Genomic DNA, 23131 nt, shown 5'->3' with positions numbered 1-23131 from the left:
TTTTTTGTTTTTTTTTTTTTTTTTTTTTTTTTAGTAGAGCTGGCAGATAAAACACAGGAAGAAAGGCCCACAGTTCCTTAGTGACCTGGAGCCTGCAGTGACTGGAAGGCCCAGGGGCGGGGTGGGTATAGAGACAAGCAGATAATACAGTGTTTTGGATAGCTAGGAATAGCCTTTTTCAGATGTGATTATTTTCCAGACTGGGGCTATTTCGTTTATCCATGACTTCATTGTTGGTCTAAGTTAGGTAGACAAAAATACTAATGGACAATGCCGATGAACAACTGAGTGGTTGAAACAAAACAAAAGAAAACACTGTAGAGGCCTAAAGTCATTCTGGCGGCCTCCGTCTGCTTGCATTGGCTATTGTTGGCCTAAACTCTTCATCTGAGGACAGCTTTATATTTAGGAAAATGGTGAAGGTATTGGTGAGACCCCCTCATAAATCCTGTGCCTGGTTTCTTCTCTTACATGTATTATTTATTGATTCTAGGGATGGATCTCATGGTCTGGAGTGGTGGTTCTTAACCTTCCCGATGCTGTGACCCTTTAATACAGTTCCTCATGGTGCAGTGACCTTCCAACCATAAACTTATTCCATTGCTACTTCCCAGCTGCAATTTTGCTTCCCTTCTAAATCGTACTATGAATATCTGACCTGCAAGGGGGTCGGGACCCACAAGTTGAGAACTGATGGCTAGAGCGTAGACTTATGTGATTTTAATAGCCACGAGACAGCTTGGGTTGCATTTCATTATAATATAGCGTGCTTGAAATTGCATCTTGTTTGTCCTGCTAAGTCACAGCTGGGGTTGGGGACAGTAGCACTCGCTATTTGTGGTCTCAGGTTGTACCCAAAGGAAGCGCAGAGCCAAGAACTAAAAATGAATGCGGAAGCCAGAGACCCTAGCAGGGCAACTATGCGTTTCTGTATGTCCTGGAGATCCCCAAGACTGGGGAACCCCAGCATCTGACAGTTGCTGTGGAATGCCAAACTGAAAATATTTTAGCAGTAGCTGATTTTATCAAGGGCTTCCTTCCCCGGTTTCCATCCCGCGACAAACTGAGGCTTGGAGGAGAAACATGCGGCAGTGACTGAACGGACACCACTTCTCTCTCTTCCCTGACAGATTTGCTCAACACAATGGGCTGCAAAAACCTGCTCGGCCTGGGTCAGCAGATGCTGCGCCGGAAAGTTGTGGACTGCAGCCGGGAGGAGAGCCGGCTGTCCCGCTGCCTCAACACCTATGACCTGGTCGCTCTTGGGGTGGGCAGCACCTTGGGGGCTGGTGTCTACGTCCTAGCCGGTGCAGTGGCCCGTGAAAATGCTGGTCCTGCCATTGTCATCTCCTTCCTGATCGCTGCTCTTGCCTCGGTGCTGGCCGGCCTGTGCTATGGTGAATTTGGTGCCCGCGTCCCCAAGACGGGCTCAGCCTACCTCTACAGCTATGTGACAGTGGGGGAGCTGTGGGCCTTCATCACTGGCTGGAACCTGATTCTCTCCTACATCATCGGTAAGTCCTCTGGTCCTCTCCAGCCTGTAGTCTTTGTCCTCTGTTCCACTTTTGCCTCTCACTTTTAACAAGGATTAAGATGCCTTGAAGAGTCCCTGTTGTGACTTTTCTCGCGTCTGTTGCAGTTTGTTTTCGGTTGCTGTGATGAGCACCAAGACTAAAAGCCACTTGGGAGAAGAGGATTTATTTCAGCTTACAGGTTACACGTTACCAGTAAGGGAAGCCAGGGTAGGAACCTGGAGGCAGGGACTGAAACATGGTAGAACACTTCTTGCTGGCTTTTTCTCATGGCTTACTAAGCCTGCTTTCTTATGCAATCCAGGACTACCAATACAGGGGTGCCTGGTACTCACAGTCAGCTTAACCCTCCCTCATCAACCATTAATCAGATAAATGCCTCCTCCCCCCATAGACTTGCCTACAGGACAGTCTGGTGGTGATGATCCTTTGGTTAAGGGTCCTTCTTCCCAGATGTCTCCAACTTGGGTGAAGTCGAGAAAAAGTTAGCCAATGTGGCACCTGTGAGAAGGACCAAGCCTTCTGTGACCATTCTTGTTAACTCACCGGATACATGGCTGTAAAGATCATTCTAATTTTAAGAAGTGGTTTTGTTTCTGCTAGTATGTTCCCATACTTGTCTTAGGGTTTACTACTATCAACAGACACCATGGCCAAGGCAACTCTTTTCTAAGGACAGCATTTAATTGGAACTGGTTTATAGATTCAGAAGTTCAGTTCATCATCATCAAGGTGAGAACATGGCAGCAACCAGACAGGCATGGTGCCAGAGGAACTGAGACTCTACATCTTCATCTGGAGGCTGCTAGTGGAAGACTGGATTCTAGGCAGCTAGGATGAGGGTCTTAAAGCTCATACCCACAATGCCATGCCTACTCCAACAAGGCCACACCTACTCCAACAAGGTCACACCTTCTAATAGTGCCACTCCCTGGGCTAAGCATAGACAAACCATCACACATCTATAATTATAGTAAACATATCAGGATAGACGGCACAGACAACACTTCCAGAAACACAGAGAAGCACAAAGGGAAGAGAAACAGCCAACCTGATAACTAACAGGAATAGTAATTGCTGGATTTTGGGCTAACCATTTTACTGGAGATGTGTGACATTGTCCGAACAGTTAGGGATGTCCTGTTGTTAACTGGGTTAGGTAGAGATGCAGGGAATCAAGCTCAGGGCTTTGCATATATGTCCTTCCACTGAGTCATACCCACAACCCCTAAGTATATAGATTTTTAATTAATTTTTTTAAGATTTATTTATTATATATAAGTACACTGTGGCTGTCTTCAGATACACCAGAAGAGGGCATCAGATCCCATTACAGATGGTTGTGAGCCACCATGTGGTTGCTGGGAATTGAACTCAGGACCTCTGGAAGGCCTTAACTGCTGAACCATCTCTCCAGCCCCTCCTGCCTATTTAAAAACCAGTGTTCACTCTGGTCCTCCATCCCACTCAGCCTTTTTTCACATACTTTACTGAACACTAGCGTTAAACACAACCACCCATGACATCCAAGCCCACTCCCACAAGGAAACGTGGGCATGGCCCCGTGGGCTGCCTCCAGGGACCTCCCAGTCCTGTCAGCCTTGTGCCTGCATGGAGGGTGCCACAGCCACCTCCTTCAGCTCTCAGGCAGCGAAAGAGAGCGATGCTCAGGGGCCCAGTAGGCAGGCTGCTTCTCTCTTTTAGCAGCTATAATGTCTGGGAGTCAGCAGGGCTTGTTCTAGTGGGTTCTAATGTAAAATTCATAATGATCTTCCTTTCCTGTTCAGCTTGCAGACTTGTGACCACAGATGACTCATGCACTGAAGCTTCTCAGTGGGGACGTAGCTTTTGTAAATGGGCTGTTACATTTCCAGTGGGTTTACCTAGGCGTAAAATACAGGGAGCCTGAACTATTGGCTGCTGTTAGACCAACAAAATAATAGTATTTCCTGGAGTGCCGAGTGCCTCCTGTGTGAGACTCATGAAATCCATCTGGTAACCTACACTCTGCCTGAGGGAGGAGAGTTTTCCAGTTTTAGGCATATGTGTATGTCTATGCATGTTTTTGTTGTTTATGCATGCTTTAAAAGCTGCGTTTCTGAAATGGGGCCAGGGTGGCCTGGGAGGAAAGGCTGGGGTATCCAGCAGGGTGAGGTTTGGAATGTCACTGCAGCAAGCTGGCATGCAGGGTAGGCCGGGAGGCAGGCCATTTTTCTTCATTAGGCTCATGGCCTTCCTAGACAGAATCTCCAATAACTGGATGAAAAATGAGGTTAAATGTCTAAGTTGTCGGGAAAACACTTAGCATGAGAGCAAATAATGAAATTGAATCCTTGTGTGGGTCCCTTTGACATTCTATGGAGAATTCAGACCATAGGCATGGACGGGCCCCGTCTAAAATGAAAGGAAAATGCCAGATGCAAATATTGGCTCTCCAGTGTCATTCCTGACAAACGGCACTGGAGAGGCAGCCGGTGTCGTCAGAAGGAAAGGAGAAAGGGAGGGTGAGCGGCCAGTACCGTCAGCGGTTGGCGTACAGGCAGGCACTTCTTGTGTTCTGTGTACCTGGGGGACTTGGGACTTGTGCATGGCGGTGAGGTGGGGCTCCACTGCGGATCTGCACTCTGGGGGTGCTACAGCCTCTGGGTTCAGGTGCAAAGTGGCAAGATGGCTGGTCAGAGTTGAGTGTTAGGCTTGGCCCTGAGATGGGTTCGGATTTATAGCTCACCGTCACGATGAGTTCTGAAGGTATGGATACTGTTTCTCCCTAGTGCCTGGGTTCATGGGTTTTCCCAAGCAGTATTTACCGGATAGACCAGTTAGTGACCCATCCCAGGAGTGTGTTCTGAAGTCAGGTTGTCATTTGAGCAAATCGAATGAATAGATCTGACCAAAGGCATCAGACGGCATCAGTCCATAAGGGCAGTTATTTATTTGTAAGTTTTTAATTTCGATACACACAATACATGTGTGTCTGTGTACATTTATGCTCATACATGGATGTTGTGTTTCATGTGCACACCCAGATGCTCCCGAAACTTCTCAGGTCACATACTAATAAATACCTTGTAGAGCAAAAGATCAAAATGAATGGGGTGGTGTATGTCTATGATCTTGGTACTTGGAAAGCAAAGACAGGGGGATGATGACAAGTTTGAGGCTAGGCCAGGCTGTATGCTAAGACCCTGTCTCAGAAAATCCACACCTCCTTCCCTCTCTACCACCACCCTCGAAAGTACAAAAAGCAATTAAAATCTGGGCTCTCCAAAGTGCAAGAGATCTACCCCAACCTCAGATGCCCTAGCCCAGGAACAGGACAGAGTCTCCCCTCATGGTCATAGGCAGAGCTGACTGGTCCTTGACGCCACACTCTCCAGCATCAGTACAAAAGGAGATCAAGTCAAATATTGCTAGACCCTGAATAGACACAAATTCAAAATGCAATTTCTACTGAATGCATGTTGCTATTGCTACAAACACAAAGTTGAAAAATCTTAAGTTTCAAGATGTGGTCAAGATTTACTCTTCTATACTAATGTAACACACACACACGCACACCTACACGCACCCACACACACACAGAGGAAACACACACTCACACACACACACACACACACACACACACACACACAGGAAATACACACTGTAAATCTTAGTTGAGGATAAAATGTACTTCTTTCTGAGCTCTGGCAGCCCCAGGGAGCCTTCGGCTTCACCCCATACACTGCCTAGCCGCCCCTTCTGTTCACAGTGTAGACTGTGGTTCAGCTGCTGCTGCAAGACGGCAGCATACTGGTCACGAGGACATTATAGCGTGTGTGCTATAACACCCGGGGCAGGAGGGGGGACCGGCCGCTAACCGTCGCTCTCTAATTGTCACCTTGTGTTTTGTGGCAGGTACTTCAAGCGTGGCAAGAGCCTGGAGTGCAACTTTTGATGAGCTGATAGGCAAGCCCATTGGAGAGTTCTCACGTCAGCACATGGCTCTAAACGCTCCTGGGGTGCTGGCTCAAACCCCAGACATATTTGCTGTGATTATAATTATCATCTTAACAGGTAAAGCCCCATTTTGACGGAAACAGTGTTGGGGCAATGGGTAAAGCTCCAGTTGGGAGCTTATGTTGTTTCTTACATTTATCTATTTGTTATTTATTGGTGGTACTAGGGATGCAGCCCAGAGCCTCACCATGTTTGGCAGTGCTTTTACTACCAAGCAAACCCCAGCCCTTCTTGCTTTCTGGCCTCTTTGGTACCTCCTCCCATTTCTTTGGTATATATATATATGCAATTTTATCTTCTCGCTGCCCCAATGGTTGCTTTCAGGTCATCCTAGGGTTGGCTCATGTAACGGCTGCTGAGGTCTGTGATGTTTGGTTAAAAAAAGAGTCTCAGTTGTCAGTATACCTGGTGTTCTTGGAGTGAGGTTTTGTGGCACCGAATGCCCTTTGTCCTTTTGACTCAGTGGATGGCCATTTGGGTAGGAAACTAGAAGTCTGTCTGCTGGGAAATTGTGGCACACTGAGCCCCCTCTAGAAGAGGAGAGTATGTCTGGGCTTTCTCAGACATCTTGGGTGGTTTTACTTACACTTTACAGCCGTGAAAACACCCTTTCAACACATATGTAACAGAATTTGGAAACCCCAGGTACTGCAGGACACCAATGGGAGCTTCTCGTGAGTTGCCCAGGTCTGTGTCTCTGATGCTCGGGCATCTTTCTCCACGGAACATTTAGCAGACACACATGGAGCTTCAGTGGTTAGTTCTCATCAGACAGTAGAAATCAGAATGTCCCGGATGAGTTTTGAAAGGCACACATTCCTATATCTGTGTAATTGAAGTCATCCCGCCAGGGCCAGACTTGGCAGTATTTTTTGGTCCCGCTACAGAAACCTGTATCAGGAAAAGTTTGTACAGCTGTGGTTAGATTTTTATTTTCATAAACATAAACAGAAGGGACAATAAGGAAAAGGATACTTTGGAGCATAGTAGTCTTTCCCTCTGGTTAATTACTCAATATTTCATAATTTACCTGATACGTGCAGTGTTTTATAGATGTGCAGAACTTGTTCATGGGAAGGCCATATTCTCCAGCTATACTGGTTTCTGGGTAACACTACGCCCCCTTTTCAGGTCCCTTATGATTTAGCTACATGTTAATTTTCTTTCCGTCACTGTAACAAATGCCGGGATTCATGTGGTATCAAGAAAAAAGGTTTATTTAGGCTCACAGCATCTGAGGCTTTATCCTGTGAGTTGGCAGTATACTGTGATGGGAGCATGAAGGCACCCTCTGATCCCTAGGAATCCAGGATGTGACCTCTTCCCCCTCGATGTCTGTGGATGTGAGCTCTCCCTCTCCCTTTTTCATCCCTTTCCCCCATCTGTGTTGCCTTGATCTTTGCTCTAGATCAACACACAGTTCAGCCATGTTGCCTGAGGCTCACAGAGAACTTTGTAGGGCCCATGGCAACTAGCTACTCTCTCCCCTCCACCTTGTTTCCTGTCCTTGCATGAACTGAACTGGTATATGGCTGACACTTCTACATTCTTTTCTCTGTGTGCCTTTCCTTAGGACTGTTAACTATCGGCGTGAAAGAATCAGCCATGGTCAACAAAATCTTCACCTGTATTAATGTCCTGGTCTTGTGCTTCATCATGGTGTCAGGATTCGTGAAAGGCTCCATTGAAAACTGGCAGCTCACGGAGAAAGATTTCTTGAATAAATCCAACCCTCTCTGTAGGAACAAGTGAGTTTATTTCGTGTGTCCCTTTGGCATGTGACAGTTCTCGGTATTTGCCATTTTAGGTCACAGATAGGTGTTTTGGGTGATACAGTTCGTAGGATAGCACAAACCTTTAAATATGATATGCTTTTAATTTATTGTAAAGGTGACTTGTTTTGCTTTTCTTCCCTCCAGTGAAGTAGCCAAAGAGTTTTCTTTTGAAAAACTAATTGGTTAATGTATTTATTTACGATGTAGACCTGGCTGGCTTTCCACTCATAGAGATCTACCTGCCTTTGCCTCCCGGTGCTGGGAGTAAAGGTATGCACCGCCACATTCTACAGCATCTTCAATGCGTTCTAATTATTTAGGAAACAAAGGCAAATCATTGTGGTATCATTTTAATCTCTTCTCGCAGACTTTCAGGAGAATCTTGGTGTCTCAGGACACACAGCACAAGTTGTCTGTGAGTCCATCTTCATTAAGGCTAGTACCTGAATCGCTGTGATGAAGGGACCTTTGTAAGACACCGTGGCTTTTTTATGGTGGCGGCTGTCCACTTTGGATCCCAGGTGTCTTCCTTTTGTTCTGTCCTGCCCCATGGCAACTTTTGTTGGCCTCTTGTCTGGTTAGTGCTGGGCTGGGTGTGGGGGAACACCCCAGTTTTTCCAGAGGGGGAAGTAGAATGAGGTAAGGGTAAGCCCAGGGTGACTGAGGTATCCTTACTCTGACTTGGCCATGCCCCTCTATCCCCATCTTCCTTTCCGCAGAGTCCAGTGAGTAACCACGTGTACCTACCTGCAGGGGAATCTGAGAATGTTGTCCTATGCCAGGGATCTGAGCAGTGCAGTCACCCAAACCCCGGTTGTCACTGGCAACAGGCCAGATGCTGAACCTGTTCTATTACTGCAGTGGAAACGGGAAAGTTGAATTAGATACACAAACTTCTTTCTTAATTTTTAGGTATGCCTGCAGGCCAGCAGAGGGCACCAGATCTTATTATAGATGGTTGTGAGCCACCATGTGGTTGCTGGGAATTGAACTCAGGACCTCTAGAAGGGTAGTCGGTGCTCTTAACCGCTGAGCCATCTCTCCGGCCCCAGATACACAAACTTCATTAACACTACTATCCTAGAATTATCTAATAAAAGAATCGTTTCTTTTCCTAAATTCTACTCTGGAGAAGTGAGGACTTTTACTGGCTCATTCTCAAATGTTCTGGAGTTAGTTACATTTATGCCAAACATATTAGTCCCCATGAATTTAAGGTGGAGTGGAGCCGACTCCTAGTACGTTTTGAAGTTCCACAGTAGACTTTAGGAACTCTAGAGAACACATTTAATTGGTTGCTATTTACAGACAGGGGTGAAACACAGAGGCCCCTCTTGTTTCCTGGTGGTCAGCTGAGATTTAATTTTGTTATTGCCTGGGCCAGTAACAGTAATTCCCCAGTCATGCCCGCACTGGCCGCCCTAAGGGATAGTTTATACAGCACTGGTCTCCTGGACAAGGTGGCATTTGTTGCTTTAGGGTGGGGCCTTTAAGTCCATCTGAAGACCAGAGACACTTCTGCTGGGCCACAGGGGAATCTGCTACTCTAGGAGCAAAGTTCTGCCGTCCTGGAGCCTAGCTATTAAAGTCTATAAATGGCCTTGTTTTATTTATTCATTTCCCCCCTTTCCAGCTATAGATTTCTATTTCTCCCAGTAGCCCTGTGTACGTATGTATGAAGAAACTTGTCCCCCAGTGACGGGCCCCACCTTTTCCTCCCTAACCCCATCACTGGGGAGGACCTCTGGTGAATGTGCTGTGAAAACACTAAGTCAACCTAGGGAAGAAAGGGTTTGTTTGGTTTATACTTCAGGTCAGTGCATCATTAATGGAAGTCAGGGCAGGAATTTAAGTCAGGAACAGGAGGCCTGACAGCACATGTGGGGTGTGGGGTCTGAGAAGTGCAGTAGGGAGGGTCTCTGTGGGCTGACTTATCTTTTTTCTTGGGTGTTATGCCCATCCCATGGGTTGGAGAAGGCTGTGTGAGCCCCTTGTTGGCGTCAGAGCATCCCCATCCCCATGTTTCTGGTCATGTATCTGCACCATCCACCGCCCTTTGCTGTCTTCTGCAGGTCCAGTCTTCTCCACTCTCACTTAATAACTGGACTTTGCTTATCTTTGTAAAGCACAGGCTTTCATTCTGTCTGATGCTTCGTCTAAGCAATCCTTCGGTGGTGACGACACCCACACTTTTGCCTGCAGTTATAGCAGACCATATAAACGGGTGCTTAAGGGATATAGCGCTTGACTATAAATACTCGGCCTCTGTAATACCTGAACTTGTTTAGAAATGCCTGTTTTTAGACTGAAGCTCATGGTACATACATGGCCTGGGGAGGAGAGTGGGAAGAGACCCTTCCCCTGCTGTGTCCTGTGTCCCCTCAGACTCCTTCCTCTTTCTACCATTCTCCACAAAGAAAATGCTTCTGGAAGGGTTAATGGTGAGTGACTCTGGGCTCTGGGCCCTGGAGCAGAAAGGCTTGCCACCCACTGAATGTCCTCACTGGAGGACTAGGGACTGTGTGACCAGAGAGACTGAAGTACAACTCTCTTCCGAGCAGTGCTGTCCTAAAATGAAACTGCGCAGCCAGCGATCTAATCTTCGCTCTTTTGTTTTTGTTTCTCCTAGCGACACAAACGTGAAGCACGGTGAGGGAGGCTTCATGCCCTTTGGGTTCTCTGGTGTCCTGTCAGGGGCAGCGACCTGCTTTTATGCCTTCGTGGGCTTTGACTGCATCGCCACCACAGGTCCGTGAACTCTCGCACCCGTGGGGCCCTGCTTCCTTGCAACCACCGCCAGTAAAGCCGTTTCCTCTTGGCACATGCCTTTGCTGATCTGGTTCTGTGGGAGAAACTGCAGAGATTTGTCACTTCCTGCTGATCACTTTCCACCTCCCCATATCCCCTAGGAGCAGCGCCTGGCAGGAAATTACATCATTAACATAACGAGGGCTCTGTCGCTAGACTAGGACAATGACAGTGTGACCGTTGCCTGATTTCATATCTGCACTCGCATGCCTTTATGATAATGACAGGTTGGATAGGTCAGACTCCCTTGAGCCTCTCAGCCTTTCTCAGCCAAAGGAAACAATCCCCTCCCTTAACTGACCCGTGCTAGAAAGGTCAGGGACACCCTGGGCTGTGCCTGTGTGGTGGGTGTTACTGAGAGCCCTGCTCTGTCACGGGAAGGCAGAAGACCCCAGTTCCTGCGGGCTGAACCCTGTGGGGCGTGTGCTTTAGTGTGGTCATGTAGAGGATGTGATGCTGCCCGGCTTCCCCCCATTGGCTGACACCCTGCTGTTTCTAGGAGAAGAAGTCAAGAACCCCCAGAAGGCCATTCCTGTCGGCATCGTGGCGTCCCTCCTCATTTGCTTCATAGCTTACTTTGGTGTGTCCGCCGCTCTCACGCTCATGATGCCTTACTTCTGCCTGGACATTGACAGCCCGCTGCCTGGTGCCTTCAAACACAGGGGCTGGGAAGAAGCTAAGTATGCAGTGGCCGTTGGCTCCCTCTGTGCGCTTTCTACCAGGTGAGATCTGCTTCCCGGGTGCTCCCAACCCCAGCATCTCAGCACCCCAGCACCAACGGTGTTTTAGCCCAGGGAATGTTATACAACTGTGTTGCATTATAAAAGCTGCCCCCCCTTTATCCATAGGGAGCTACATTCTGAGACTTTCACTGGATGACTGAAACAAGACCATTCCAAACTCTCTATATATAGTATTCCCTTTAATCACACACACACACACACACACACACACACACACACACACAGAGAGAGAGAGAGAGAGAGAGAGAGAGAGAGAGAGAGAGACATGCATACATGCACACTTGTGATAAAGTTGAATATATAAAATTTGGCACAGTAAGATTGGCACCAATAGCTAGGGGCATGACGGAGGCACTATTAGGTACTAACATTTCTAAAAGTAGAATGATCGGCTGCTTATTTTTGAAATTTTCCATCTAATATTTTCATGCTGTAGTTGACATGGGGTACGAACTACAGAATGTGAAATTAGTGAAGGGGGAAACACCTCCATTTTGTAAAGAACTGAAGCTGATGCCTGTGCATGACGCTTGGCAAGTAAATGGTTTTCCGATCCCGACTTTGGCCTCTGAACCAGGCCCGCTCTCTTTGACCACTTTTGTATTTTTGGCCTTTAGTTTGGCTATAAGGCAGGACTTCCTTTGCATAAAGGAGTAGATTCCTTTTAATAAGATACATACCCCTATACACACACACACACACACACACACACACACACACACACACACATTGACCCTGCGCTTCCCCGACAGCTTGTGTAAACAGGAATCATTTGCTAAGGATCTGCCTCAACTAGGAATAGTTGTGGACACAAATGAGAAAGCTCCCTTATGGAGTTGCTCCTGGGTCGAGTCTCTTTTGTAGCAGGCGCCGTTCTTGTCACTGGTCTTACACCTGTAATGTTAACTTCAAGGAGTGCTGAGTCTTGTAGCCCTGGGTGTTAAGCAGGATGGAGGGGAGTCGATCTTGGTGAGAGCAGACACCCCCCTCCTTAGTAGCAGCCAAGCATGGGTCCTCTGAGGGCTTGTTTGCCAACGACCTTGTTTTACCCATCTGTTTTACTTTTCTCTTACCTAGTCTCCTTGGCTCCATGTTTCCCATGCCCCGAGTTATTTATGCCATGGCTGAAGATGGACTACTGTTTAAATTTTTGGCCAGAATCAATGAGAGGACCAAAACACCCATAATCGCCACTGTGACCTCAGGCGCCATTGCTGGTAAGTGTTGTAATTCATTACTCAGGCTGTTATTTGAACAACTGGATCAGAATTCCGAGGGGAGCGCATTTTGAATTTTACTCGTCTGTGAACTGTGAAAAGTGGCAACTTGTCTGATAGAGCTTTACAAGCGGCTGCTTTTCCCAATTCAGAACTAGGTTCAAATGCATTAATTTTTTTTTAAAGATTTATTTTATGTGTATGGGTGTTTGGTTCTGCCTATATGTGTATGCACCAAGTGGTACCTATGAAGGCCAGAAGAGGGAGCCAAGTTTCCCAAAACTAGAGTTACAGATAGTTGGGAGCCAACCCATGGCTGTTGATTACCGAGCTCAAGTTCCCTACAAGAGCAGCCAATGCTCTTAACTGCTGAGCCATCTTTCCAGTTCTAGATACCTATACTTTGAAAAAAAAAAGACAAAGAAACCAGATAAGATTAGAGTTGAACTTTTATTGTCATCTTCTTGGGCAAGGCTCTCTCTCTCTCTCTCTCTCTCTCTCTCTCTCTCTCTCTCTCTCTCTCTCTCTCTCTCACACACACACACACACACACACACACACACACATACACACAAAACCATCCCTTCAGAGCCACCCAGCTGCCCTGCCCATTGGATGTTTTCTTGTGTAGAATTTGGTAAGCTGATCTCTTGCATAATCTAAGAGGACTGTTGGGTAATCATCCACAAGTCCAGTGTCCATGTATCTTAGCTCATAGATTCCCTGGAAAAATGATGTCCCTCAGTCACTTGGGAAAAAACAAAAACCATATACCATCTCTTTTCTGGGGGCATATTTAGGTGCTGTTTGCCCTCAAACAGCAGTAGATCCAGAGCAGAGGAAGTTCCCCTATGTGATCATGTTCATCCCCAAGAGGACGATCTAGAGGAACACATGTGTTAGACGAACTTGATAAACTACAGGACCGTAGAACAGTACCGGAGACCTGAGAGGAAACTGGGTGTACACTCCCATTTGTTTTCTGGTCTGTCATTTCTTCCCTTCATGACTGAGGTCAGAGCCTGCTGTCCAGCTAGAGAAATAGAGACCTGGAGAGTCCCACGGTCACATCCAGGGGGCAAGGCCATTCTTGGTCCATCTGTGTTCCTGCCAGAGGCAGTTCCTTGCAGGATCCGACTAGAGCCAGGGATTTGTTTGATCCATCGGGACAAGTAGTAACTTACAACTTGTATTTTGGATTTCTTGAATGGCCACTTGTAGGGCCATCTTAGATGAATACATTATTTTCTTAGTTGCATTAGTATTTTTGCTTCATTAAAGTGTATTGGTTTTGTGGCTATTATATTAAAGAAAAGAAAACAAGTTTTCAAATTATTTAAGAATATTTCTGCCTGTAATTAGTGGTTCTAGTAATGAGGTTACAATGTGACCAGTAGAATTAAGTCTACTGAGTTACCAAGGGGGTTGTTCAGTGTTTCCACATAATTTGATTTAGTTTCCTTCCCGTGCTCACAAAAAGAGGTCAAATCATAATCTTTCAAGTGTCTGTAAATTACATGCCACTTGCCAAACAAAGTTTTTGGTTTATTTTTCCCCTCTGTGGGATTAACAGCTGGTATTCTAAGATCATCTTCCATGGAAGCAGTTTGGGTTTCACTGTGAGCAGGGATGGAGGCAAGCATGCTATTTGCAGTTGGAAGGCGTTCCAGTCATCTGGAAGTGCCTTCGCTGTCTCTCTAACCATATTATTTATCATCAATTTAAATTTGTTTGGCATTGATCTGGTGGGGCTGCAGAGATGTTTGTGGATAGTCTCATGATCACGCTTTAATTTGTATTGATTTGCATGTGATTTGAAAATATCCCAAAGCAGATCTTGCCAAATTATTTTTTAGATGGGAACATTGTCATTACATTGACAACACAGGGAATTTTTAAACAAACACGTTTGTCATACCACTGGGGATAGAGCCTAGATCATGCATAGAGTAGGCCAGTGCTCTACCGCTGACCCGGACCTCCTGAGAGTACGTGTGGTTAATTCTTCTAAAGCCCAAAATTGGGTGGCAGGATGGAAGGGTTGGTTTGGTGGTAGGGATGTCACCATTTAGGAATAGCTTTGAACTTTTCATATGTGAGGAACAACCTTTCCCTACTTACCTGTCTAGAGAAGGAGCCCCTGTGCATCTTCCCAGAGCAGCAGATCTCCCCATCACGGTTATCTCTAGATAGATGTGTCCTTAGATGATACTCTAGGAGTCTAGACACTGTGGCCAGCCTGCTTCAAGGCTGAATACCTGGTGACTGGCACACTCTCGATCAGTGCTGCCTGTCTGGATGGATAGAGATGGGTGGAGGAGGGATGGGTGGGTGGAGGAGGGGTGGGTGGGTGGAGGAAGGAAGGATGGATTGGTGGAAGATTGGATGGGGGATGACATAGGGATGAAGATGTGTGAGCAAATGAACAGAGGACAGGTGGATAGGTGAGTGGGCAGATGGAATACAGATGAATGAATATGGATAGATCTAGAAGAGAGATGAAATGTGTGAATGGGTGGAGACAGATGTGCTGATGGATGCATGGATGTAGCTGTCTATGCACCACCAACATGTGGCAGAAGTATTCAACTGTAGTGAATTACACACACACACACACACACACACACACACACACACACGCATGCACGCACATACACACACATTCTGAGCAAATTAATTTCTTGAGAACTCTCAACCTTGAGCCTGTCTTCGATTGAGCAGTGTCTCTCATGGGCAAACTGAGTGAGGGTAGGCCTAGGAGCACCAGAATTGCAGGTAAGTAGCCATCCTGGCCATAGGATGGGCCAGAGGGCCACTCACAACCCTGATGTCTGTCTTCTCCCCAGCTGTGATGGCCTTCCTTTTTGAACTGAAGGACCTGGTGGACCTCATGTCCATTGGTACTCTCCTGGCTTACTCTTTGGTGGCTGCCTGTGTTTTGGTCTTACGGTATGTATGGCGTCCTTGAGTTCAATGACAAATGGTAAACATATGCTTGTGGCTGTTTTAACAGTTCTGATAAGTGGGTTTTTAAGTTCATAATTTTCAGGGCACACTAGTTGGATTGGAGGGTGCTGAGTAGAAGCTGGGATGTGGTACACCCAGTCCCTCTACCCTCCATCCCCCATTTTTCCTACCCCTTATTCCCTCCACTGGTTCCTCCTATCATATTCCCTGTTTTTCTGGCTAAATGTCCAAAGTGCCAGCATCGGTCTGAGTCTGGGATCAAAAAGTTAAAAGACATAGGGCAATGGCTTCAATTGGTCCAATTGTTGGGGTTGATGATCCCAAGACTGCATCAGAAGAACCTAAAAGGCCTATGAAGCCAGGCCAGTAGGATGTTCTGTATACTCTTTATACTGTAGCTTCTGAGTGATTCATCGTGACCTGGTGTCTATAGCTCTCAATGTCTAGAGCCACTGGATTCTAGTTGTTTTTCTTTTGCCGACAGTGGCATTGAAGTGGCTTTAGGGCCACTGAAGCTTGGTGCTAGAGTATCTCACCCACACAACCTTTCCATAGCACATGCCTTGGCTCCATCTTTGCTTGGACATGGAGGAACAGGCATCTGCTCTAGAGATGGCTTGAGGTGGCATTCGTCATGAGAACACGCACTCACAGTGACTGTCACACACCAATAGCTTCCTTTCCTCTTTCAGGCGTTTTTCCTTAGAAGGAAAATAGCTTCATTTTCCAGCAACTAATTTCCTGGGCTGACCCCTGCTAGTGACTGAAGACTCAGCCTAAGTTAGTTCATGGATCTCTATCCAGCTCTAGAGGCTCAACCCTAAGGTGTTCTCTGAGATCCACCTACTTTCTTAATTGGCCAAATCCCAATGCATACTGTGAGTCTGTGGGAAGAACAGTTAACTAGCTTGCTACACTTGATACACGTGCTTCTTGTGCTTGGACTTGGCTATCCTCAAAACAGTTCCGAAGGTACGCTGCTTTTAAAAGCTGTTGAGGACAGTCTAGTTGGGAAGGCAAGGAACTGCCTTCATGTAAACCCATGCTTCATTCTTCACCCCACTCTGTCATTACTCACTCCAAGGCATTTTAGAATAGTTTTATCCAATTAGGTCATGCAGGCAGAGCTCACCCATCCTCCGGCTCATAGTCAGTGGCTCTTTAGCTTCCTGCAGCAAGTGGAATCCTGGTGCTACCGATATGCTTTGTCCTCGCTTTGAGTTCCCGGTAACAGTGGTTTGGTGAGGAGTGATCTAACATTGTCAAACATAAGAGCCACTGCTATCCTGATCAAGAGACCCTCTCTGGGACACTTCACTGGACTGCTTCTTGGGGGTTCCCCCCTCAATCTACCCAAAGTGAGGACACCAGGGTGGAGAATTAGCTCAAAGTAGGAAGGACTTGATTTGCACCGTTCTACCCATTTATGTCCTGTGTCCTGGGCACCTTACCTTTGAATGCACTGAGAATTTAGACTGATGTGTGTGTCCTTTCTTAACAAAAGCAGGTAACAGCATTCATGTCATTGGCATGTCTTTACAGGTACCAGCCAGAACAACCTAATCTGGTATACCAGATGGCCAGAACCACCGATGAGCTAGATCAAGTAGACCAGAATGAGCTGGTGAGTGCCAGTGAGTCTCAGACCGGCTTTTTACCAGTAGCCGAGAAGTTTTCTCTGAAAACCATACTCTCACCCAAGAACATGGAGCCATCCAAATTCTCAGGATTAATTGTGAACATTTCAGCTGGTCTTCTAGGTAAGAGCTCCAGTTTTTTTGAGAAGGGGTTTGGAGACTGTGGTGCTGTGTGGCTTCTGGGCCTCAGGGATGGGAGTAAGGTAGGGATGGGGGAGTTAGTGGAAAAGATGAGCATCTATCTGATTTGGTACCCAGCTATGTTTTCTTTCTTTTTCTGTCTCATAGCCGCTCTTATCATCACTGTGTGCATTGTGGCCGTGCTTGGAAGAGAGGCTCTGGCCGAAGGGACACTGTGGGCAGTCTTTGTAATGACAGGGTCGGTCCTCCTCTGCATGCTGGTGACAGGCATCATCTGGAGGCAGCCTGAGAGCAAAACCAAACTCTCGTTTAAGGTGAGCAGCTCGGCAGGCCTATAGGAAACACACTGATGGGTCACAAGTACGCCTTTTCTGCCGGGAAGCTGAACCTTTGTGGTTCGGCCAGACCTGGGAGTTTCAGGGGGGCAGCTCTTGCCAGCTAACCTCAGGGTCCCTTGAAGCACAAAATGTCTTGTGAAGCCAGGGCCTGTCTCTAGTAGCAGGAGCCCCTATGTCTTCCTGCTCCTTAGTTAGTATGGCATACTTTGTCTCTAAGGGCTCCTTGTTAAATATCCTGATGAATTGCCTGGCATTGCTTGGCCTTGGAGAGGACCAAGGCATCTTCAGGTTAATAATAATAATAATAATAATAATAACAACAACAACAACAACTACCATTTAATATAACAATAGTAATAGCAATAATAACAGCAATATAATTTAACCTTGAGGATAAAATCGATACTCTTTTTTTTAGTCTCTTTACAAAGAATATTTGGGCAGTTCTGTTTGGAGTGGGTTGTTGAGTTTGCCACCTCCCATCAGATCTGATGCTGCCTCGTGTCTCTGCAGGTACCCTTTGTCCCTGTGCTTCCTGTCTTAAGCATCTTCGTGAACATCTATCTCATGATGCAGCTGGACCAGGGCACGTGGGTCCGGTTTGCAGTGTGGATGCTGATAGGTATGTGATGGTGTGTGTTTCGCTGAGTGATTCCCCATTGACATCCCAGCTTTTTCTCATGGGGTCTGCTCTGTAAGGCCAAGTATTTTTCCCTCCTGCTTCCTGACTGGCTAGTTAATGTTGCAGAACCTGTCTTCTTTTACCTTAGATAACACGAAGAAATCTGAGTAGTCAGTGGCTTGCTCTAAAACTCCCGTTGTGTTGTGGGACCTCCTTCCCTTTTAGATACATTTCATAGGCTGATGCCAAGATAGTTACCTCGCCAGGGTTATCTTGAAGTTAAAAAAGCATGAGGTAAAAGAGATGGTTATTAATAAAGCACCTACTTGGCCAGTACCTGGGCTGTGTGGGCTCTAGGCTTTTCTGAGTAACTCTGCCAGACAGTGAGCGTGTGGGAGGTGCTGGGAAGCTCTCTTGTTCCTGACACAAGACAGTCAGGGCTAGAGGCAACTAGGGGATTGGGTACAGTTTAGTGTGGGGTTGTCTGGGTGCTGGCCAGCCCTCACTAGGGCTAATTTGTATGTCTTTCCCTACCACCAGCATGTCACCTGGCCTCCAGCCCCTGACCTTGGGGCTGTAAGAGCTAGTTTCAGTCCTCATTCCCTGTCTGGCTGGGGGATGGGAGGGAGGGTACTAGCCCTAGGACCCTGGAAGCTCATGAGAAGCACCTTGTGTTATCTCTTTGTACATTTCATGGACCAGTCCTCATTTGGCTTTAGAATCTAGAGAGGTGCCCACAGCTCACCGTGACCCGTTTCTTAGTGGTAGAGGTGTGATGTCTTTTCCTGAACCCCCTGCCTTGGGCAGCTGAGCCCTCTGAACTGCATTCTTGTGTAGGTTGTACAGGCGATCCTGAGCCATGTGCTCACAGTCCCTTGTGGGTTGGTCGTTTGAAGCATCGTTGCAGATGTAGTGAGCCCTGGATGCTGGGTCAATAACGTGCATTGTCCTGTGCTGCTGTGACCTTGTTTAATGGCTTACTTAGAAAAAGCAGAGCTAGTCTAGGCAGAGGACCTGCTAGAAGTCCCAACCTGGGAAGGAACAGTGTGTTTCTGGTACTCTGAGGCCACCTAGTGGTCAACAACAGATCAACCTCTTCTGTGACCTACCTACTTTGCTGCTCAGGCCCCTGTGCAACCACACAGGATGTACAAAGCTTTACCACTGTGGAGCGGGACAGTGACTTTGGCTAATCTCATTTGGGGTCTTGTGTTGTCTCTCCGGGTGTTGAAGTCTACCTGGGCAGCCCCCTGTGGGTCTGGCAATCCTGCCTGTACTCTTCATCCCTATGTTCTCTTTGCCTGTAGGTTTCTCCATCTACTTCGGTTATGGCATCTGGCACAGCGAGGAAGCATCCCTGGCTGCTGGTCAGGCAAAGACTCCTGACAGCAACTTGGACCAGTGCAAATGACGTGTAGCCCCACCCACCAAGGTGACAGTGATTGACAGGTGCCCACAGAGGCCTGGGACCCTCACACTCTCTCCCCTCATGCCTCAGGATCAGCTCACACACCCAATGTCACCAGAGCTGATTTCGCAGCCTCAGCCACAGCTGACATGGCCTGGTCAGACAGCCCTGCAATCAGCTCATGAGATCCTGGTCACTTCTGGACAGTTCCTTGGTTTTCTCATCTCCCTCTGAACAAAGAAAGCAGCCCTTCTCTCCGCCGGCTGGGTGCTTTGCTGCTTTGACCCCAGCAGCAAGGAGGCCCCCTTCTCCTCTTATTTGGGAAGCAGGCCTCCCTCCCTAGGATCACCCTGATATTTCTCATATGTACACTCCAGATGGTTAGTGTCCTGTCAGCCCAGCCAGGACAGCCTCCTGACCACAAGATGCAAGACTAGCCCAGTGAGGAAGCATGTCCCCCAGCAGTGCTACCCAACAGTCAATCAACTCTAGAATACCTAACGAGGAGGAACAGGCCCGCATCTTACTGCTTTCAGGCTGGGGTAGTAGGACGGGGCCCCGGTCTGCATAGAGGCCTCTGTGCAGACCCCAGCACGGTGTGAGCCGTTCATCTTGCACACAGAAGATGGGGGATCCCTGGAGTGATCAGTAGCATCAAGATGGGGCGGCCAGTTCTGCTCACGTGGACCAGGGCGACATTCTCTAGTCTTATTCTTAGCAGGCCCGGATCGGCTTCTGCTGCTCTTGGTTGGCATCTGTCCTCACTGTCCTGAGTCACTGGAACACGAGGCTATATCAGTATAGGGTTGTCATTCTCTCAGGTCTCCCAAGGTTCTTCAGACAGGTGGCACTCACTGTGGGGTGGTGACGCTTTTCTAGCCACTGATGCAATCTGTGACATCTAAGGAGTCCTCCAGTTGCTCGCTGTGAATCACTCCACTGGATTAACTGGGGGCTTAATGTCACCTTGAAAGATAGCCAAATAATTACTGAGTTCCATGTCAGCTTGTGGTTCAAGACGTGTGGTCTGCCCAAGAGATGGCGGGGGGGTCCTATTGCTATTCCTCTTGTAGCTGCGGTGCCTTTGCCTGCTGCTGGTAAGATTTCTGCCCTGGCCTGGACGTTATGCTTCCCTGGTATGCCTTCATTTCCCCTCCTCCATCTCTCTGGGTGAGGTCCTAGGGCCTACACCTCTTCATTTACTCTGTGTAGATAGAAACTACCATGAGAGAGCTGGTGGATCCTTGGAACTAGCGGGGCGCCCCTCCCCCACTCCAGCTCCTTGTTGGGATGGGGGAAGGCTGGTGGTGTCTTAGACTAATGCTCTTTTTAAAGCCTAGCTTTCTTTTGCTGTCTGGCCTTTGACCCAAGACTAGTGGAAACAGGCTGGCTACGCTGATGGCGGAGTCTTTCCCTCTGCTCTGGAAGGTTCTTGGGAATGGCAAGAGTTAGGAAAACCGGACTGGTGCGTAGCCTAGTGGTAGGGCACTTGCCTTAGCATATGCAGAGCCTCAGGTTCCACCCCCACCACTATGGAAAATGAGGGACATTAGAGGAGCCACCTGACTGCTGTGCCAGCCACTGGAGAGCAGCTGAGCAGCCAGGAGCCAGGCATTGTACCAGGCCCTGACTACCAGCCAGGCCTTTGTCTCATAGGCTGTCTGAGAAAACTTCAAAGGGAGTATTATAGAACCCTAAATGTTGAGTTTCTAAAGATATTTAAAGTTATGTAGATTGGTGCTGTAAAATATTTTGATAAATATTAACTTATTTTGTTTGGGTTACCTGTTGTCTTCTTAGGGCCTGTTAAATACCTTTTTTTTTTTTTCTTGTTACTTACATAGACAAAGAGAGAGAAAGTGCCCAGTGAGGTGTTGGGAGAGTTTTTTACGCTTCAGTGTCTTTAGCTTCTTTTTTGAGACAAGGTTTCACTCTGTAGCTGGCCTGGAATTGGATATTGTTGACTGTTGCCTGGTCTAGCCTCTGCTCCTGAGTGCTAAGGCCCTAGGTGTGGGGCTCCCATCCTCTTCCTGAACTGTCCCCTTGCTTTCTGGATGAAACCTTCCTGTCTAAGGCAGCCTAACAATGTGTTTACAGTTGACCTTTCAGCCGGCAGCCTGGATCCCACCAAGGGGAAAGGTGTATCTAGGGGTTTGATCTGTCACCATCTCTCCTGAGGACCACAGGCAATGGTGGCAGATCTGCTCTGTACGTTTCATTGTGTGGCACAGGAGCAAGCACAGACCCTGGCTGGGGGTGGGGTGGGGGTGGCTTCCTGTACCCACTTCCTAGCCAGGAAAAGATACTCAAGGGTGACTTGCCTAGTTAGTTGATTGGCCACCGAGCTTTTCCTAAGTGTGGACAGTTGCCAGGGAAGCTCTTTTGGGGTGCACAGGGACAATGATACGTGTAGTCATGCTTGGAGTGAGCCTCTAATATGCTTTTTATTACACCCCCAGTTCCTTCTCCTGAAAGAAAAACACGGCCCCAAACCCAAGCAACACACGTGCACATCCCTCCAGACCAATAGTAGGTAGTGTCACGTCTTCTTAGCCTCCTGCCCAAAGAGTCCCATTGGATTTCAAATGTGCTCAGTATTTCCTACCTGGTTGGGACTTAGACATTCTAAAGACACATTTCCAAGTCTTGTTTAACTTCAACTAGAGACTTCACATTGGAAAGACCATTTTCCCAGGAGTGTGTGCCCTTCCTGTCTCTGGGTCTAAGTTCATGAAGAAGCCAATACCCAGGGAGCTGTGCTTAGGAGTGGGGCACAAGATGTCTCCACCTTTCAGAAGGTGATCCTGGTGGTGGTAGTGGAAGGTGGTGACTATAGAGACATTGGGCCACCGTGTGTATGCTTAGAAAACCTATGCCCATCCCCCTCCCTGTCCATAACCATAGCCTTTGTGGATTTATTTTGCAAAGAAAAAGTAAGGGTCCAGCCCCAGGCAGTTTCTGGAAGATTGCTGGGCTTATACTGTTCTCAGCTGCTCACAGTTTGGTTTGACAGTCTGCAAACTCTGCCCATCATCCCATATCTCCATCTGACATCCAGTTAGCCATCCAGTCTCCTGTGCTGATGACTTGGCTTGGACACCACATGCCAACCACCTTGCCTGAGGCTTGGTGGCCAGAAGTGCCTGCAGGACCGTGGGGCACATCAGGCTTCCCCACCTGCCCCTAGTGGCCAAGGGCTGGACATTCCCTCCAAACCCCCACTCCTGAGCACATTTGGCACGGCCAGTGTGTGCACACCAAAGGAAATATATAACCCACTTCACCCTGTCTACTTCTCATGCACGGGGCCGGGACTACCAGTGGCCATGTTTGTATCTTGGCCCTAACCCCAGGCAGACATTTTGAATTGGATAGAGTTCATAGTCTCCTAGCGAGGAACTTGCCCCGACACTGAAAGAAGCTTGGAAACAGCAGTGTGAGAGACTAGGTTCCGGGTATAAGTGTGGGCATGCCCCACAGGCCCACTCATGTCTTCTGGCAAAGCCACAGGCACCGCTGGCCTGTGTACCTGCCTATACATGGCTGCTGTAAAACATGGTTGGCTTTTGCCAGGGCCCATCCTTTCTGACTTGAATCACTCATGTCCCCACATATACTTATTTTGTTCTAATAAAAGCTTACTGTTTCGTTGGCACCCAAGCATTAAGGAATCTTAGTGGGGATCTAATCCCTTGGGGTGCCCATCCCTTAGGGGTGTTGATGGGTGATGGAAGAAAGGGATGCTTGAGTTCAGGTATGGTTGGGCTAGCAAAGGGAATGGTCAGACAGAGTACATGACCCATGGAACTGTTACAGAATTCAGTCAGCGCTGAATGTATGTTATGTGCGGTTATTTTATATAATTCTGTTTGGTCTTATAAGAATATTGTACATAAGGCCCCTGAGGGAGAGAGAGCAAGCGGTCCATTTCTTCAGCTTGTTTT

The 23131-nt window shown here is 47.6% G+C and overlaps 1 protein-coding gene across 1 annotated transcript; it reads left to right on the top strand.

Moving 5' to 3' along the window:
- Positions 1-1144: 1144 nt before the first annotated feature.
- SLC7A1 (solute carrier family 7 member 1) lies at positions 1145-19204 on the top strand (the record flags this gene model as incomplete). Its single annotated transcript, XM_080941111.1, has 11 exons — positions 1145-1514; positions 5430-5588; positions 7105-7279; positions 9936-10054; positions 10614-10836; positions 11935-12074; positions 14921-15023; positions 16584-16801; positions 16967-17133; positions 17671-17779; positions 19087-19204. 11 exons carry the CDS (start codon positions 1145-1147, stop codon positions 19188-19190), a joined length of 1887 nt encoding a protein of 628 aa, XP_080797237.1. The 3' UTR covers positions 19191-19204.
- Positions 19205-23131: the final 3927 nt, after the last annotated feature.

Source organism: Micromys minutus, assembly GCF_963924665.1.
Source record: "Micromys minutus genome assembly, chromosome: 29".
In the NCBI taxonomy this organism is placed as follows: domain Eukaryota; kingdom Metazoa; phylum Chordata; class Mammalia; order Rodentia; family Muridae; genus Micromys; species Micromys minutus.
Note: the sequence above shows the minus strand (reverse complement) of the source record. Positions and strands in the feature narration are given on the sequence as shown.